This window comes from Mustela erminea, chromosome 1 (genome assembly GCF_009829155.1).
Source record: "Mustela erminea isolate mMusErm1 chromosome 1, mMusErm1.Pri, whole genome shotgun sequence".
In the NCBI taxonomy this organism is placed as follows: domain Eukaryota; kingdom Metazoa; phylum Chordata; class Mammalia; order Carnivora; family Mustelidae; genus Mustela; species Mustela erminea.
Window position 1 is genome coordinate 11,617,605 of NC_045614.1, and position 19,769 is coordinate 11,637,373.

Sequence of the window (19,769 nt, forward strand, 5' to 3'; positions counted from 1 at the left end):
ATTATTGTTTATATTCTGCACTCAGGATGTTAATGTTCATATGTGTGTATAGAACATGATAAAAACATTAAGAACTGTGAAAAACAATCTCTGGTTTTTGGAGGGGCAGGAGTTGGGAGGTTGGGTAAGCCTGGTAGTGGGTATTATGGAGGGCACATATTGCATGGAGCACTGGGTGTGATGTACAAACAATGAATTCTGGAACACTGAAAAGAAATTTTAAAAAAAAGAACGAGGAATAAGAATAGAAGAAAACTATCTCAACATAAAACCATTTAAAGAAAACCCACAGGAAGCATAATACTCAATGGGGATACAGTCGACATTCTTCCTTTATGATCAGAAACAAGGAAAGGATGCCCACTTTCCTGATGTCTGCTCAACATAACACTGGAAGTTCTAGCCAGAACAATTAAAGAAAGAAAAAGAAATAAAAGACATCCAACCTGGAAAGGAAGAAATACATTTATATATGCAGGTGTTTTGATCTTATATGTAGAAAATCATAAAGATCCCACAGAACACTAACAGAACTAATAAATTAATTCAGCCAAGTACTGGATATAAAGCAACTCTTCGACAAATAATTGTATTTCTACATGCAAACAGTGAAGAGTCTGAGAAGGGAATAAAATAATTCCATTTGTGGGACATCCAAAAGAGTATCACCTTACACTAGTCAAATGGCTAATATAAAAAGACAAGAAATAACAAGTGTTAGTGCAGAGGTGGTGAAAAGAGAACAGTCATGCACTGTTGGTGGGAGTTCAACTGCTTCAGCTACGGTGGAAACAGAATGGAGGTTCCTTAAAAATTTAAAAATAGAAATACCACAAGATCAACTAATCCTACTATTGGGTATTTACCCAAAGAAGATAAAAACACTAATTCAAAAATACAAATGAACCCTATGTTTTGCAACATTATTTTCAAAAACCAAGGTATGGAAGCACCTCAAGTGTCCATTTATAGATGAATGGATACGGAAGATTGATTGATATATATGCAATGGAATATTATGCAGCCATTAAAAAGAATGATGTTTTGCCAAAAGCAACAACATGGGTGGCTCTAGAGGTTATAGTGATAAGTGAAATAACTCAGTCAAAGAAATACAAATACCATATGATTTTACTCATATAGAATTTAAGAAACAAAACAAATGAACAGCAACAACAAAAAGAAAACCAAACAAAAAACAGACTTTTCAATGTGGAGAACAAATTGGTGGTTGCCAGATGGGAGGTGGATGGGGGAATGGGTGAAATAGGTGAAGGGAATGAAAAGTAGACTTACCATGATGAGCACTGAGTAATGTATACAATTACTGAATCACTATACTGTACACCTAAAACTAATATAACACTGCATGTCAATTATATGGAAATTAAAAATAAATTTTAAAAAAATACAAAAAATCACCCAAAGTCCTTTAAAAAAAAACAAAAATTCCCAAAAATTAAAAAAAAATAAACAACTAAAATCTACAGGCAATCTTAATTAAGGCAAGAAATTGAAAAAGAAAAAGTTATACATCAACTCATAGAATTAAAAACATTTTTATGGCCCAAATATCTCCATAGAATTCAATAGAGAAACAATCTGTAAAAATCATTTGAAATGCTGGCAACTGTAGAAAGTGGGCATATAATATATGGGCATATAATAATAATGGGTAAATCAAAATGGTGACCAAATATATGAATTTGCTCAAACTCACTAATTGCTCATGAAAAGAATAAGAAATTCCTTCCATACCCAACAGGCTATAACAAAACTTAAAAAGCTATCACATCAATTGGAATTGGAACTTTTAAACAGGCAGCAAAGTGGTGTTCTTTAATTTCCATCACAGAAATGTGAGGTCCTATAACATTTGGGGAATAATCTGAAAACAGCTGTAAGTATTAAAAATATAGAAAGCATTATTTACCTCAGGGTTTCTCAATCTCAGCACTATTATTATTCAGGCCCAGATTAGTCTCTGTGCTGGGGTTTGTCCTGGGCAATGTAGGATGTCTAGAGGACTACCACGTCTAGTGATACCACCCTTACCTGACAGCCTAAGATGTCCCTGAACATTGTTCAATGTCCCCAGAAGGACAAAATTGCCCCCAGTGGAGAGCCAGCATTTTAACTCGGTCTCAAAATATTTTTGTACCATTGATAAAATAGCAATTTAATGAGAAAGAATATGAAAAATCTTCAAAAGTGTAAATGACCCAGCCAAACCTTGAAATACTATGCAATCACTGAAATAATGAATTATCACTATACAAGATGGTGGAAGCAAGTCTGTAAGGTACTATTGAGGGAGACAAGCTATTAAAAAAATACTGTACTAAAGCCTAAAGACAATTTATAACGTGTATAAGTTCTATTCATGAATTTGTATGAAAGTGTATGAACAGGAGCATATGGGTAGTTCAATCAGGTAAGCGTGTATCTTGGGCTCAGATCAGGATCCTGGGGTGCTGAGATCCAGCCCCCTGTCTGGCTCCCTACTCAGCGGGAGCCTGCTTCTCCCTCTCCCTCTGCCTCTCCACTCTGCTTGTGCCTTCTCACACATACTTTTTCTCTCTGTGTCTCTCTCAAATAAACACATAAAATCTTTTCTTAAGGATATGAATATTTGTGTGTGCATAATATAGAAACACAACATTTTGGGGGGAGAAAGAGAGAGTACAGAAGCTAAGTGGAAGCAGGATAGAGGGACAGGCAGAGAGACAAACTCAAGAAGACTCCATAATCAGCCCAGAGCGAAACTCAGGGCTCCATCTCATGACCCTAACAGCATGGCCTGAGCTAAAATAATAGGTCACATGCTTGATCAACTGAGCTACCCAGCACCCCTAGAAATGTAAGTTTTAAAAGAAACTAAAAGTTTATGGAACAATGAATAACAGTAGGAGTAAGAATAGATTAGGCATGAAGCTATCTCAAACAACAGTCTGAAACACAACAATCTAAAACTAACTTTCTAGACAGGCATAAAGTAGTATTAATTTAATGACATCAACATGGGTCACTAATTCAAGAGTAAAGTACAAAAGACATGTAAACAGGGGCATCTGTCTGGTTCAGTCAGTAAAGAGTACAGCTCCTGATTTTGGGTTTGTCAGTTTGACACCCACATTGGGTGTACAGATTAGTTTTTAAAAGTTATAACAAAACAGCGGGTAGGAAGCATTATCTAAAGTGATGCTTTCATTTCATATAGAGATATATATTACTTCATATTTATTTAAGAAAGTGAATGTTGGTCAAATGATAAAAAAGAATACCTTAAAAACATTGGCTGCCAATGACATGACTGAGAAATAGGTCTAATCACAAAAGGCCAAAAGGTACAATAACAAATAACAGAAATGTAAACACAAGGTGAAAATATGTATAAAAAGTGATTTATTACTTTAAATGTTGTGGAACTTTCTACACTTAAACAAGCAAGAGAGGGAGGAAAATATGATCAAATGATAGGTTTGAGCACACAAAATGTATTAACTTTCCTACTACCCTCAGATACATCTACACGTACATAAAGGAACTGAAGGTCAGATAACAAAATTGAAAGAAAAACTTCAATTCCTATGCTTGAAAAAATGCAATCAAAAACAGGAATATGAACGCTTGAAACCCACAAAACAAAAGAGAAAACAAACGTCTAGGAAACACACAAATATACTCATCCTCCCAGGAAGGAAATAATTGTAATGTAAAGCTTTTCTCTTATACCCCTTTCACATATTAATTTTACATATTATTAATTACATATTTACATATTAATTTTACATATTTCACATATTAATTTATTGGAATGCTCAGCAAGAAAAAGGTCACTGTGAAATGTATGTCTTATGATCTATTGGTCTGGGTCTTTCTCATCAATATGAGAACATACTCAAATTTTCTCTGGCTTAAAAGAATAAAAGAATGCTTTCATTTGACTGCCTAGCTATTGTAGATAATACCCTATAACTTCATTCCTCTTAATTGCAAAGATTCTTAGACTGTTGTTCTACTCACTGCAATCACTTTCTGTCACCCATCATCACTTTTCCATCAATACTACTTAATTCTCAGCAATCTCTCCTGCATGGCTGATTTCAGTGTTTACTTTTCTTTTTAGGATTATAATTTAATCTAATCATTAACTAATCAAACAACCCAACAACCTTAGCAATGTCGTGGTGCTGGGCTAGGTTGAGTTGGCTCTCAGGCGGTTTCAGGTAAATGTTCCCACCCTTCTATTCTCTCTGTCCCTTTCTTGCAATGTGTGCTGGGCTCTCAGACTTACCTTTGTGGGGTTCTTTATGTAGAAGTCCTGATTCCTCCCTAGACAGTTGATGATGGACGCTGAAGTCTGTTCTCAAACAATAGAACAGGCATCTCCTATCCAAAAGAAATGACCATGCCCCAGCAGCACAAGGTTGCACCTGTTGAGAGACAACAGCAAAAGAGATATTTAAAGCTCCCTATCTGCTCCTTAAGTGTATTTCCCTCCTGTTTCTCCAAACTTTGAGCACATCATCCCCCATGGGACATTGTTCTGGACAGATAGGACTTTTTTTCAGTAGTTTTTCTGGTCCCAAAAGACCAAATTACAAGTCAGGAGAATCCAGTTATTATTTTTCCCTGAACTCACCTGCTTCCCATAGAAGTAACCTTCTAGCACCTTATCACAACCCTGATTTAAAGATTTCTCCAAATCTAAGAGTGAAGAGCTGTTCGTTACTAGGATCCTTGGGTCTCCAAAATATTGATTTGTGATGGAACACAGAACTGGTATCTCCAAAAAATGGCTATCCCCTCTTCAGTGCGGTGAAGAACTGTATTCCTCTGACATAAAACCATGAGTATTAGGTCCTTGGCTTCCATGACAGTTTTGCCAAAACAGTTAAGAATTAATGCTTTAAGACAAATTAAAAGGTATTGTTTCTTCTTTTTTATAACTTACATAATATTTTGGTAATTAAAAATATATATATTTAGGTTTAGAGCTTGAGGTTCCCTAGAAGAAAAAAGTTCTGGAGATAGATGGTGATGTCAGCTCACAACAATGTGAATGTATTTAATCCCACTGAGCTGTGTACTTAAAAATGATTGCGGGGCACCAGGGTGCCTTAGTCACTCTGGCCTCTGACTCAGGATCTCAACTCAGGTTTTGATCTCAGGTTCCTGAATTCAAGCCCTGTGTTGGGCTCCCCACTGGACATAGGGCCTACTTAAAAATAAAACAAACTGAGGGTTTTGGATGGGAGGGGATTGGAGGGTGGGGTGAGCCTAGTGGTGGGTATTAAAGAGGGCACATATTGCATGGAGCACTGGGTGTGGTGCATAAACAATAAATTTTGGAACACTGAAAAAAATAAAGTATTTTTTAAATAAAATAAAAATAGATGGTTAAGAGGTGGGTAAAATAGATCATTGGGATTGAGCAGCACACTTGATTTGATGAGCATGGGGTGATGTAAGGAAGTGTTAAATTACTAAATTGTACACTTGAAACTACTATTCTGCTATATATATTAATGAAATGGAATTTTTTATTTAAATTCAGTTAGCCAACATATAGTGTACATCCTTGGTTTTTGGCTTTCCTGGAAACTTATAAACTACCAAGACTGAAACAGGAAGAAATAGACAATCTGAACAGACCAATAAATGCAAGGAAATTGAACCAGTAATCAAAACCTTCCCCCAAAACAGGAGTCCGGGGCCAAATGGCATCCCAGGGGAATTCTACCAAAATTTTAAAGAAGAAATCATACCTATTCTACTGTATCTGTTTCAAAAAATAGAAATGGAGGGACAACTACCAAACTCATTCTTTGAGTCCAGCATTACCCTGATCAGAAAACCACACAAAAAGCCCATCGAAAAGAATTACAGACCAATACCCATGATGAACATGGTCCCAAAATACTCAAGTTCCCAGTTAATATAGTTAATACTATATTCCACCATGGATTGACCAATATGCATTTTAACCAACAGTACAAAGAGTTCCAATTTCTCAGTTCCTCACTGTTTTATCTGAATTTAAGTTGAGTGGCAATGCTTTTAAAGCTGCCACCTTAATTCTCTCTTGCAATATACAATATCATGTGCATAGGTACTAGGGATTAGGATGTGCACATATTTTGGAGGTCCTTATTCTGCTTTCTAAAATGGTTTTTCTTTTCATTCTCTGATTAACTTAGTTCACTTAGCATAATGCCCTCCAGTTCCATCTATGTCCATGTAAATGGTAGGCATTCATCTTTTCTGATGACTGGGTAATATTCCATTGTATATATGAAACACATCTTCCTTATCTATTCATCTGTTGAAGGACATCTCAGCTCCTTCCACAGTTTAGCTATGGTGGACATTGCTGCTATGAACACTGGGGTCCAGGTGTCCCTTCTTTTCACTACATCTGTATCTTTGGGGTAAATAACTACTTGTGCAATTGCTAGATCATATGGTAGCTCTATTTTGAACTTCCTGAGGAACCTCCATACTGTTTTCCAGAGTGGCTGTATAACTTGGTATCCTACCAACAGTGTGGGGAAAGGGTTCCCATTTCTCCACATCCTCGCCAACACTTGTTGCTTCCTGTCTTGTTAATTTTTGCCATTCTGACTGGTGTAAGGTGGTATCTCATTGTGGTTTTGATCTATATTTCCCTGATGAGAAGTGATGGAGAGCATTTATTCATGTGTCTATTGACCACATGTATGTGTTCTTTGGAGAAATGTCTGTTCATGTCTTCTGCCCATTTCTTGACTGGACCATTTGTTTTTTGGATGTTGAGTTTGAGAAGTTCTTTATAGATCTTGAATACCTTGATTTTCTCTGATATGACATTGCAAATATCTTCTCCCATTCAATATGTTTCCTTTTAGTTTTGTTGATTGATTTTTGTTGATTCCTTTTAGTTTTGCTGTGCAGAAGGTTTTTTATCTTCATGAAGTCCCAAAAGTTCATTTTTCTTTTGCTTCCCTTGCCTTTCAGAGACATGTCTTGAAAGAATTTGCTGTGGCTGAGGTAGAAGAGGTTACTGTGTATGTTCTCCTCTAGGATTTTGATGGATTTCTATCTCACATATGATCCTTCAACCATTTTGAGTTTAATTAGCTCCCTTTATTAAGCTTCTTCTCTGTCTGATACACACAGAATTTCCCCTTTGTCAATTACATGGCTTCCTATGATTCATGAACACTGTATCACAAATGCCTAGTAAATTCTGTATCTTAGCTGGGGCAATTAGGATTCTTTAAACTAATTTCATTTCAAATGAAACTATTTCATTTGGAATGAATTATGACATGCCAAGTAAATTATGCCTAGATTTCCCAGGAGAATAATCCTGAGCTGTATTCCTCATATTTAAGAAACTATGTGTGGCCACTGAGCCCTCACATAACTTTGTTGCAGAGGGATATATAAAACCTCAATTTTCACCTAGAGTCTGTCAGTTCTTTTACATCAATACCCTCACTCCTCTTCCTGATAATGTGGACTCTAACCTCCTTCCCTTTAAGGCTCAGGCTACAGACAAGGATGCTCAGGCTAGGAAAGCCTAGTTACTTCCCTGTACTCCTGTGCATGTGGACATTCCCACAGAGACTTCCCTGACCAAAGCCTCTGCTATGGCTGAACCAGCCCTTAGGTTCTTACTGTGATTTCAAGACACACCTCAGCAAAACCCATCTGGGAAGTCTAACAAAACCAGGTATATTTTTAACAGGTCCTGGAGGGCAGAGGGGATGCCCAAAGGCGATTCAGGGAGGTCTCAGAAGGAAAGAAGCATTGAGAGGGAGGGAAAGAAATTGCTGCTGAAGGATATGCACTTATCCAGGTCCATGGCCAGAATGGTAGGGGACTGTATGATCAGGATTTATTGGTAAATTTTATATGAGTAGAATTTAGCTGCTGAAGGGGAAAGCAGAGTCACTCATGTGTCAGTATGGAGGTTACCCAAGGCTTTCTGAAGAGGTATTTCATGACTGGGGCAGACTGAGTGTTTCTTTGATAATTGTGTCCCATACCTGACTGTGTTTACTCCACATGGTTGTCTCTGAAATAACCAGAAACTTAATATGAGGCACTTACTCTACAGACATGCTACTGTGTCCTAATGAGTCTCCTGTTTTTACCTGGTGATTCAGCTTAGTGTCCAGAAAACCTACCATAGCCCCTGCAAACACTGATTAGCAAACATATATCTCCCAATGGAGACTACATGGAAAAGACAAATTTGAATAAATACATGAACCTGTTATGTTCTTAATGTCATGGTGATCATAACTATGATGAAACAAAATTTCAAAATACTCATTTTGTTACTACTCAAATATTTCTTTTTTCTTTTTTGCATTTTTTATATCACAGTTCATGCTGTGCATCTATTTATTAAAACATAGAACATCGGTGTCTGCAAAGGGTTTATTCATTGACATGAAGGATTGCTTAGTGTCTTGTATGTTTTATCACCAAGTGATCTTCCTGTTTCTACATGAATATTTCAACTGCTCCCTGATAATATGATTCTCTTTATGGTTACATGAGATAACTCCCATTTCCATTTGCCACAAATGCTAAGGGATCTTAGTATCATCTATTTCATAATTCCTTCCTGCTCAGAAATCTCTTCCACTTGTGTGATCAGAGGATGCTTCACAGGACAGCTGGATGTCCTGCCCATCATGTAGTTAAGGGTCACCAGTTCTTCTGCACAAAAGTTAAATGTCTATGTCATTCAAACTCTTCCAGTGACCCTGAAGGAAGCCCACATACAGTCACTTATTCATAAAGTCACGGGAAATAAACTTCAGTAATAGGATGATCACAACGGCTCTCCTCATTTGTCAGATCATGGGCCACAAATAAAGAGCAGCACAATGCTCTAGTTGCCTCACATGTGTTCACTTGGATTATTATGTCAATCAGCACTTGATGTGTAACAGGCTGTCCTTTTCAAAGGGAAGAGCAACTGATTGAAGCTCATGGAACACAACAGTCAAGAGAGAATTGTTGAGCCATTTCACAATAGAAGAAGATGCTTTTATTATAGCATAAGAATAAGACCCATGGACAGAAAGAGCTGCACTGGGATTGTGAGGAGAGACTGGTTACTTCCTTTTAAATTTGTGGAGGAAAGGGTGATAGAGATAACATAAGTTTCTAAGGAATTTCTGTATGCTGAATGTGAGATTTACAGGACCTCGAGGTCTTACTATTGAAAGCTAAGGTTGTTTTAGTCTCTAATGAAACACCAATATTAAGGCAGCCATGAGTTGCTGGGGTGATGTCACACTCTGAATGTCTAAATGATTCCTCAGAGGCTGAAGATTGTAAGGAGATGGACTCTTAGCTACATTTCTCTTGCACTTATTCTCATCATCAGTAATATCTTTACAGTCAAGTGACATTATACTTTGGGAAGCATTTCTGATCTCTACTGAGATGCTCATGAATCTGTGGTCAGTAGCATATCTCTACAGTGCATTACTAAGGCTCACCCAAGATGTGGTGTGGCCTGAGTGCTCTTCTGTCTCAGACAATCCATGGTCTTATTACTACATTTCTATATGTAGGTTATTCTTCTATTAACAATTTAAATATACTTATGTGAATTATTTGAATTTGAATATCACCCCACTGTTCCCATTTCAGTAATTAAAACTTGCTTTCCTTCCTTGTTAGAAGAGCTATCTTACAAAACTTCAGTGGAAAGTCAGGTACCTGTGCTCTATATCATACCCTTATCCATGTGCCATAGATATTTTTTGACTTATCCAACTATGGAATATAATTACATACAGTAAACTGCATATTTAAAGTGTAGAAGTTGATGAATTGAAGGAGCTATCCCCAAATGAGGAACACATAGTCCAAGTTTCCATTTATGTATGATTAAGACTTTTACATAAACTTTAACTGCTTTGTTAAGTAATCATTAAAAATTTCAAGCCCCTGAGCCTCTGTCCTTATTTCTTTTTTTTTCTTTTTTTTTTTTGTCCTTATTTCTGAAGGCAATGTGGAATGCCAAACATGGCTTCATATGAACGTTGTAAGAAAAGAATGAAATTTGTGGAAATTAATTTTTTACTCCAAAGAAAATAGCCAAGTGTAGTGATTGTGGAAAGAATGAATTCTGAATCAACATGAAATAGAAGGATGCAGAAATATAGACATAAAATTATAAATTACAGTGATGACCTTAATTTGAACCACAAATTTCTTTCCTATGTCACTGTCTCAAAGGCCTAGTAGTCAGGCCACATGCTCATTTAAGCCTGGAGGCATTTACTGAACCATCATATAGGGTAGAATATCTCCAAATAGTTTTAGTTTTTTATCTACTTAACTGTGGGTTCTGTATTGCAATTTTCCCTTATCCAAGGGAAGCTACAAGTGAATTGGAAGACTTAAAATAACTATTCTCAAACAATTTTATTTTTATTGACTATGTTCATATGAGATCCCTCCTGCTTCTGTAAAACATCCCCACAGTAGTTACTTAAAACAAACACATACATGCTCTTACAGTTCTGGAGTAAAAAGCTTGGAAGGAGTCTCATCGGGCTAATAGCAAGATGTCTGCAGGGCTGAGTTCATTCTAGAGGAGAATCTGTTCCCTTTCCAATTCCAGTTGCTCTTGCTGGCCACCTGCATTCCTGGGCTCTAGCTCTTCCTTTTCCTTCAGAGCCAACAGGGCAGCATTTTCAATCTCTCTCTAACACAAAGTCTTTTATACCCTTCCTGAACATTCAGAGGACTGTTGTGATGACCTTGGTCCCACCTGGATAATCATAACTAATCTCTTTATCTTAATGGCAGACTGATTATCAACCTCGTTCAACCTGCTACCTTGACTCTTCTGTGTTATAACAAGTAATACATGAAAGGCAGTGGACATCAGGATGTGGACATATCTGGGAGGGCATTATCCTTCATACTGCAAAGTGCTTTTCATATGTGTATTACTTCGGTCACTTACAAAAACAATAAACATGGACTTTACACAGCCTGAAGAATGAGTGAATATAGGGTCCGTCATAATTTCATGCAATGACCATATATGGTGCAGAAGACTTAAAACTCCCTACACCTATCTTTAACACAGGATCACAGCCTTGCTAATGAATAGTTATCTGTATTCTAGGATCCACACATCAACATAGCCTGGAAGCTTGCTGGAAATACAGAATCTCTGAGCACCCTGGAACTATGATAAGATCCCAAATATTTAGTGGGATCTGTGTGGATTCACAGGCACACTGAAGTTGGAGAGATGCTAGTCTGGATGGGTTTCTCAGGTTTTATGGTTGATATTTGTGGTAGGATAATAATATTTTGGGGTGCTTTCCTTTGGATTGTGAGTGTTCAGCAGCATCCCTTCAGAAATTGCCAGACATGCCCAGAGATAAACTCATTTCTCATTGAGAAACTGCCCGAGAGCTTGAAAGCTAGAAGCATCCTGCAGAATGACACTCCAGGCCCACAACATACCCATATATTCAATGTGGACAGGTCACTAGACAGCATCAAGCACCATTTTGGAAACATAGATTGGAGATCATAGTGTACTTGCTCAGGGATGATATTTTTATAAAAATTATTATGGCCATTGGGGAGGGTATGTGCTATGATGAGTGCTGTGAAACGTGTAAGCCTGATGATTCATGGACCTGTACACCTGGGGCAAATAATACATTGTATTTAATAAAAATAATTAAATTTAAAATATTAAATCAAACAATCCCTATAAGATGCAAGCTCACATTATAGCACATAAAATGATCTAAACATGTCTGTTATGATTACAACCATTTTATGACAAAGGACTAAGTGATAGCCCTTTACTTGTGTAAAGTAAGAAAATCCTAATTTTAACAGCAAATGTGTCTTAAAGCCAATGTGTGTACTGGCCAAAGTTTATTATCAGAAGAGCCCTCTCCTCTGCCTTATTGAAAAGAACAACAAACTGTGTCTGGAGATAACAGGGCTGGGTCCCCAAAACATATCAGTGCTTTGAAGATAAAGAGACCTAATCCAAGTGGACACTGGGTCATAGACTTGGAGAAAATTGTAACTTGAAGCTGAGGTGAGATGCTAGAAGATTCACATATCAGGAAGGGGGCAAGTTCGGGGAAAGACACTAGAAAAGAAAAGAAAAACTGATTTTACATGACCTCTAACCTAGTCTTTTGGGAACTGAGAGGTTCATTGGAAAAATAACCTTTCTGTCCAGAGGACTTTCCCACTTGGGAATCATGTGCTTAGAGTTTGGAGTCATGAGAGGGAAGTGTGCCTAATGAGCACACACAGGAAGTTGTAAATACCTTCTTGTCTCCAGTCCCTCAGTCCTGGCAACTTTGGAAAGGAAGGACCATGCTTCTTGTCTATTTGTTACAACTCCTTATTCTGGCTGGAGGCCAATGTTTTATTCCTTCCTGCTGCCTCAGCTGAGGACAGAGCTTGAGTCCCTATCATCTGTCATCCAGGGAGGAATTCAGACTTCCACAAGGACACCGTGCTGTCACACAGCCCAGCCAGGTGAGTCCAGCGTCCCAGTGATCCCTGGATGACAGGGTCAGAGAGAATGGAAGCCAAGAACATTGACCCATCACCATGTGAGAGACAATTCGACTTAGCCCAGAACAACTGATCACTGTATTTGTCTGTTTGTTTGATTAAGTAACTAATATATTATTAGTGTGAATGTCAATTTCACAGAGTGACTTCTGCTCACACTTTTGAAGGTCTTTCATATTTGCTATTATTAAACCTCTAATATAGCAATGCTAGAAAAAGTATAAAAGTACACTTTATTTAGCGTAAAAGTTACACTAAATGTGTGGTTCTAACTGGGTTTAATTTTGTCCCCTAGGGGTTATTGATCCCTGCCTGGAGCCAGCTTTTCCTGTCACACTGGAGAAGGGTTCGTGGAGACAGGAATATCTAAACATCCTACAATGTACAGGACACACCCCACCCCTGGGCATACTCTGAGCAGAATGTCCATATGCAGGGACAGAGAAACCCTGAGGTAAAGAATATCACTATTTGGATCACAGCTATCTTCAGGTTCTGCCTTCAAACTTGTAACACTTACTTCCTGCTAGCAAATTCACAGTAATCCCTTAGCTACCAGTTTAAAAGTTTTAACCACAGTGGTACCTGGGTGGCTCAGATAGTTAAGCATCTGCCTTCAACCCAGGTAATGATCTCTAGGTCCTGGGATCCAGCACCACAGAGGGCCTTCAGCTCAGCAGACAGTCAGCTTCTCCCTTTTGCTCTGCCTGTCCACAGGCTTATTCTCTCTCTCTTAGATGAATAAATGAGATCTTTAAAATAAAATTAGTTTCAACCACAAACAATGCAATAGCTCTGTAATTTTTTTCCCTACAGGCTACTGGTGATAGAGATGTTTCTGGTTTTCTTAAAGTGTCCTTCAGGTTCAGCAAATTTGATAGCTATCTGATTGGCCTTTATCATTAGATGCCCATAAGTTATTCTCTCTCTGTGTTTTTATTTTTAAAACATTATCAGCATTTCAAATTATTTCCTCTGATCATTGTTTCTCAATTGACATTTGGAATATATTTTGACCATTAAATCTTTACATTTTATGTAAATATGTCTACCTTCCTAATTCTGAATTTCTTGCTTTATTTAGTGGTGTTGCCCATCTGTAACTTTTATATGTAGTTTTATTGATGTCCTACTGTGTTGTTTGGTTACACTTACCCTGAGGTCATAAGCCCTGTGGGTTTTTGTAAGGTCTGAGGGAAGGGACAGATTTCATATTTTTCCAGACAGATACCCCTTATGCCATCATTTACTGAGAAATTCAACCTTTTCCAAGAAAACTAAAATACAACCTCACCATGTGGTAAATGTCCTTATACATTGAGACCTGATTTCTAACTAATTTAACAAGTAAATACTGAGCATTCTAGGAACATATATATTATATTCTTTTGTGTCTAGTACTTCTACAATTTAATTATTAACCCATATTGACATCATTAATTATTGCTATTTTGTATTCTATTTTAGTTCATTTTGGTTTTTCATGCAGTTTTGCCTAGAATAGGTGTTTTGAAATGGCTCAATTTACATTTTAACCTGGTTTTGTGATCCCTTCATTCTGTTCATTCTATACCTATCCACATTCAAAGGGATTTTTACATTAAACACATATATTCACAAAACTTGGTGAAAAAAAACATAAACGAACAAAGAAGGCAAAGTCCTTGCACTTTTGAATCATGAACCCTTACAATGAGGACACGACACAATGAAATAAATGTGTGTATGAAATGATATCCACAGACAAAATGATGTGAAGAAAATTATTTAGTACAAAAAGATAGAATTGTCATGGTGTGGACAGGAGTGTAGAGCATGGTCTATGGACCCCTTTGCACATTGGGTGAAATCCAGAATGAGGATTAGAGTGTGCCCACTGGGTTCATAAAAGAGAGATCTATACCCAAATCTCAAGAATCTCAATAAAATATGCCATATAGAGAAGGGATAAAGGGACCGACCTCATCCCCTATCAGACCACATAGAAATGAATTGGCCAGAAATGATGCAGGAGACTATGGACTCTGAAAAACAATCTGAGGGGTTTGAAGTGGGGTGGGGGGGAGGTCGGGGTACCAGGTGGTGGGTATTATAGAGGGCACGGATTGCATGGAGCAGTGGGTGTGGTGAAAAAATAATGATACTGTTATGCTGAAAATAAATAAATGAAAAAAATTTAAAAAAAAAATAAGCCTTCTATGCTTGATGTGAAAGTGCTCAACTTTTGTTGTGTTACGTACACTTCCTTTTGTGAAGTGTTTGTTTAACCCATTGCTCAATTTTGAGAAAAAAAAAAAATATATATATATAGGCATATATTTTAATATTTAAATATATTATTTATCCATTGGAGGTTTAAGAATTGGCAACTTTGCGTTTTGTAGGGGAAAGGTCACTCATCTGGCCTATGTGGGTTGGATCCATTCCTGGCATAATCAAGATGGCAGGGGCAGAGAAAGACAAGGAAAGGAGACAGGAAAGAAAGACAGCCAGGAAAGGATGGTGGTGGTGGTGTGTGTGTGTGTGTGTGTGTGTGTGTGTGTGTGTGTGTGTCTTGTAGAGTGTGAGTGGTCCCCACAAAAAGGTGCCAGGACTGACAACTCCCAAGGTGAAATCCACAGGGGCCAGAATTCAATCAAGAGAGTCCACTAAGAAGGCGATTTGGTTCAATTCATGAGATGCCTTTGCAACACGAGGAATACAGTGGGAGAGGCAGTGTGGACAAGGAGGCCCCTGTGCCTTGAGGTTTCAGAGTTAGCAGAGAGGTCACTTCTTTCCTCAGTGTGTCTGACGACTTTTCTCCACAGGCTCTCTCTTGCTCATTCCCCTTATAGCACTGGCTTTGCTTTTTTGATTTGAGCATTGGAAAGAAGTACCTTACTTGAGGCCTTTGCGCTCATCATTTCCTCTGCTGGGCACACACTTACCCCATAATTCTTGATTTGCCTCTGTCTCTTACTTCAGATTTTTGTTCCAATGTCACCTTGTTCACAGAATTGGTTTACATACCCAAGAAAATAGCATGCCCTATTCACTCTGCTTTATCCTTGTTTTCCTTTTCTTCATACCATCTGCCACCCTCTGAAATGCTATTTATTTTCTTATTTGTTAATGTATTCCTTCTCCATTATTGAGTGATAGGGAATTTTGTTTTTTAGCACCCTATACTCATCACCTAGAAAATGTCTAAATCACGGCCAGGATGTAATTTGCATTTCTGGGATTTGGTAATTTTTTTTTTAATTAAAAGTGTGGAGAAGGGGGTGGGATTATGGACATTGGGGAGGGTATGTGCTTTGGTGAGTGCTGTGAAGTGTGTAAACCTGGTGATTCACAGACCTGTACCCCTGGGGATAAAAATATATGTTTATAAAAAATAAAAAATTATAAAAAAAAATAATAATAAAAGCTAAAAAAAAAAAAAGTGTGGAATACATGGCCTTTTGTCAATTAAGTGACTGAAACAAAAATCCCATAACTATTGTAGTACAGGGGATTCCCTGAATTGTATCATATCTATGTACAAAATATTAAAATGAACATTTAGACTACAAAATTAAAGGTAGCATTTTAATGCTGTGAGTAATACAACTGTGTGAAAATTAATCATGCTATTTGCCTCTATCCTTGAAGTCACCTCCACCACATGAAACCCAGCAATGATACACAAATTTCAGAGTTTCTTCTTCTGGGATTTTCAAAGGAACCAGAACTGCAACCCCTCATATTTGGGCTTTTCTTCTCCATGTACCTGATCACTGTGTGTGGAAACCTGCTCATCATCCTAGCCATCCACTCTGACTCCCACCTCCACACCCCCATGTACTTCTTCCTGGCCAACCTCTCCTTTGTAGACATCTCTTCCACTTCCACCACTGTCCCTAAGATGCTGATGAATATACAGACAGAAAGTGAAGTCATAACCTATGCAGGCTGTGTCACACAGATTTATTTTTTCATACTCTTTGCTGTTTTGGATATCTGTCTTCTGGCCGTGATGGCCTATGATCGCTATGTGGCCATCTGTCACCCCCTACACTACATGATCATCATGAACTCTCAGCTCTGTGGACTGCTGGTTCTGATGTCCTGGATCATGTGTATCCTGCATTCCCTGTTACAAACCTTAATGGTGTTGCGGCTATCCTTCTGTACAGAGGTAAAAATCCCCCACTATTTCTGTGAACTCAATCAGATGATCCAACTTGCCTGTTCTGATACCTTTCTTAATAATTTGGTGATGTATTTTGCAGCTGTCTTGCTGGGTGTTGGTCCTTTTGCTGGTATCCTTTACTCTTATTCTAAGATTGTTTCCTCCTTATGTGGAATATCATCAGCTCAGGGCAAGTATAAAGCATTTTCCACCTGTGCATCTCACCTTTCTGTTGTCTCCTTATTTTATTGTACAAGCCTAGGAGTGTACCTTAGCTCTGCAGCTACCCAGACCTCCCATGCAAGTGCAGTAGCCTCGGTGATGTACACTGTGGTCACACCCATGCTGAACCCCTTCATCTACAGCCTGAGGAACAAAGATGTAAAGAGGGCTCTGAAAACATTCTTTGTGAAGGAGACTCTATGTGGCCAATTGTCATAGGAAAGAACAAGTTCCTAAGGTTGCTTAGGCTTAGCTTCCTGAGCAAAATTTTATTGAACAAGTGTTTTTATTCAGTTCCTAATGCCAACGTAAAATGACTACATTAGTGTTTCAAGCACATTTATGCTCTGACAATTCAAGGGGTTAAACTCTGAAATGGTTCTCATTGGGCTAAAAAAATGTTTGCAAGATTTAGTTCATTCTGGAAGCTACAGGGAAGAATCTGTTTACTTTTTTATTCCTAAATCATTAAAATAGTGTAAAAAAATTCTAAATATATTTTTTATAAATAACAAATGCTTCACAATAAGGGATGAAATGACAGCTCTAAATTTACAAGTATGAAATTCCTAATCATTTGGCAAATGTGTCAAAAGCTGAGGTATGTCTTGCTCAAGGCATTTGTTTGGTTGGGGTTTACCTGATTTCAAGCTTTATCACAAAGCTGTGATCACCAAGACAGCATGGTACTGGCATAAAAACAGACACATAGACCAGTGGAACAGAGTAGAGAGCCCAGATATGGACCCTCAACTCTATGGTCAATTAATCTTCGACAAAACAGGAAAAAATATACAGTGGAAAAAAGACAGTCTCTTCAATAAATGGTGCTGGGAAAACTGGACAGCTATAAGTAAAAGAATGAAACTCGACCATTCTCTTACACCGTACACAAAGATAAACTCAAAATGGATAAGAGACCTCAATGTGAGACAGGAATCCATCAGAATCCTAGAGGAGAACATAGGCAGTAATCTCTTCGATATCAGCCACAGCAAATTCTTTCAAGAAATGTCTCCAAAGGCAAAGGAAACAAAAGTGAAAATAAACTTTTGGAACTTCATCAACATCAAAAACTTCTGCACAGCAAAGGAAACAGTCAAGAAAACAAAGAGGCAACCCACGGAATGGGAGAAGATACTTGAAAATGGCAGTACAGACAAAAGGTTGATATCCAGGATCTATAATGAACTCCTCAAACTCAACACACATGAAACAGGCAAACATATCAAAAAATGGGCAGAAGATATCAACAGACACTTCTCCAATGAAGACATACAAATGGTATCAGATACCTTAAAAAATGTTCATCATCACTAGCCATCAGGGAGATTCAAATTAAAACCACATTGAGATATCACCTTACACCAGTTAGAAAGGCTAAAATTAACAAAACAGGAAACAACATGTGTTGGAGAGGATGTGGAGAAGTGGGAACCTTCTTCCACTGTTGGTGGGAATGCAAGTTGGTGCAGCCTCTTTGAAGAACAGTGTGGAGAATCCTCAAGAAACTAAAAATAGAACTTCCCTATGACCCTGCCATTGCACTCCTGGGTATTTACCCCCAAGAATACCGATGTCATGAAAAGAAGGGCCATCTGTACCCCAATGTTTATAGCAGCAATGGCCACGGTCGCCAAAAGATGCCCTTCAACGGACGAATGGATAAGGAAGATGTGGTCCATATACACTATGGAGTATTATGCCTCCATCAGAAAGGATGAATACCCAACTTTTGTAGCAACATGGACGGGACTGGAAGAGATTATGCTGAGTGAAATAAATCAAGCAGAGAGAGTCAATTATCATATGGTTTCACTTATTTGTGGAGCATAACAAAAATCGTGGAGGACAAGGGGTGTTAGAGAGGAGAGGGAGGTGGGCTAAATTGGAAGGGGAGGTGAATCATGAGAGACTATGGACTCTGAAAAACAATCTGAGGGGTTTGAAGTGGCGGGGGTTGGGATGTTGGGGTACCAGGTGTTTGGTATTATAGAGGGCACGGATTGCATGGAGCACTGGATGTGGTGAAAAAATAATGAATACTGTTTTTCTGAAAATAAATAAATTGAAAAAATTAAAAAAAATAAAATTGTTTCCTTTTTCCCTCCCTTCCTCTATGAAAAAAAAAAAAGAAAATATTTTTTTAAAAAATTCTAAAAATGTTGGGGCGCCTGGGTGGCTCAGTGGGTTAAGCCTCTGCCTTCGGCTCAGGTCATGATCTCAGGGTCCTGGGATCTAGCCCTACGTCAGGCTCTCTCCCCAGCGGGGAGCCTGTTTCCCTTCCTCTCTCTCTGCCTGCCTCTCTGCTTACTTGTGATCTCTGTCTGTCAAATAAATAAATAAAAACTTTTAAAAATAAATAAATAAATAAATCTAAAAATGAAATTGATAAGATAGTTAGTTGGGAGAGAAAAATAAAAAGAAAGTGGAGAGGACCACATGGTCCTCTCAATTGATGCAGAAAAAGCATTTGACAAAATCCAGCATCCGTTCCTGATCAAAACGCTTCAAAGTATAGGGATAGAGGGAACATTCCTGAACCTCATCAAATCTATCTATGAAAGACCGACAGAAAATATTATCCTCAATGGGAAAAGCTTGCAGCCTTCCCGTTGAGATCAGGAACAAGACAAGGATGCCCACTCTCACCACTCTTGTTCAACATAGTATTAGAAGTCCTAGCAACAGCAATCAGACAACAAAGAGAAATAAAAGGTATCCAAATTGGCAATGAAGAAGTCAAAATCTCTCTCTTCGCAGATGACATGATTCTTTATATGGAAAACCCAAAAGACTCCACCCC

General features: G+C 38.0%; 1 protein-coding gene across 1 annotated transcript; it reads left to right on the plus strand.

Moving 5' to 3' along the window:
• The first annotated feature begins 16,234 nt into the window (after positions 1-16,234).
• On the plus strand, positions 16,235-17,182 carry LOC116568244 (olfactory receptor-like protein OLF4). The gene has a single exon (XM_032303756.1). It carries the CDS (start codon positions 16,235-16,237, stop codon positions 17,180-17,182), a length of 948 nt encoding a protein of 315 aa, XP_032159647.1.
• Positions 17,183-19,769: the final 2,587 nt, after the last annotated feature.

Coding starts and splice junctions, on each gene's coding strand:
- LOC116568244 (XM_032303756.1), top strand. CDS start 16,235: ATGAAACCCAGCAATGATACACAAATTTCAGAGTTTCTTCTTCTGGGA.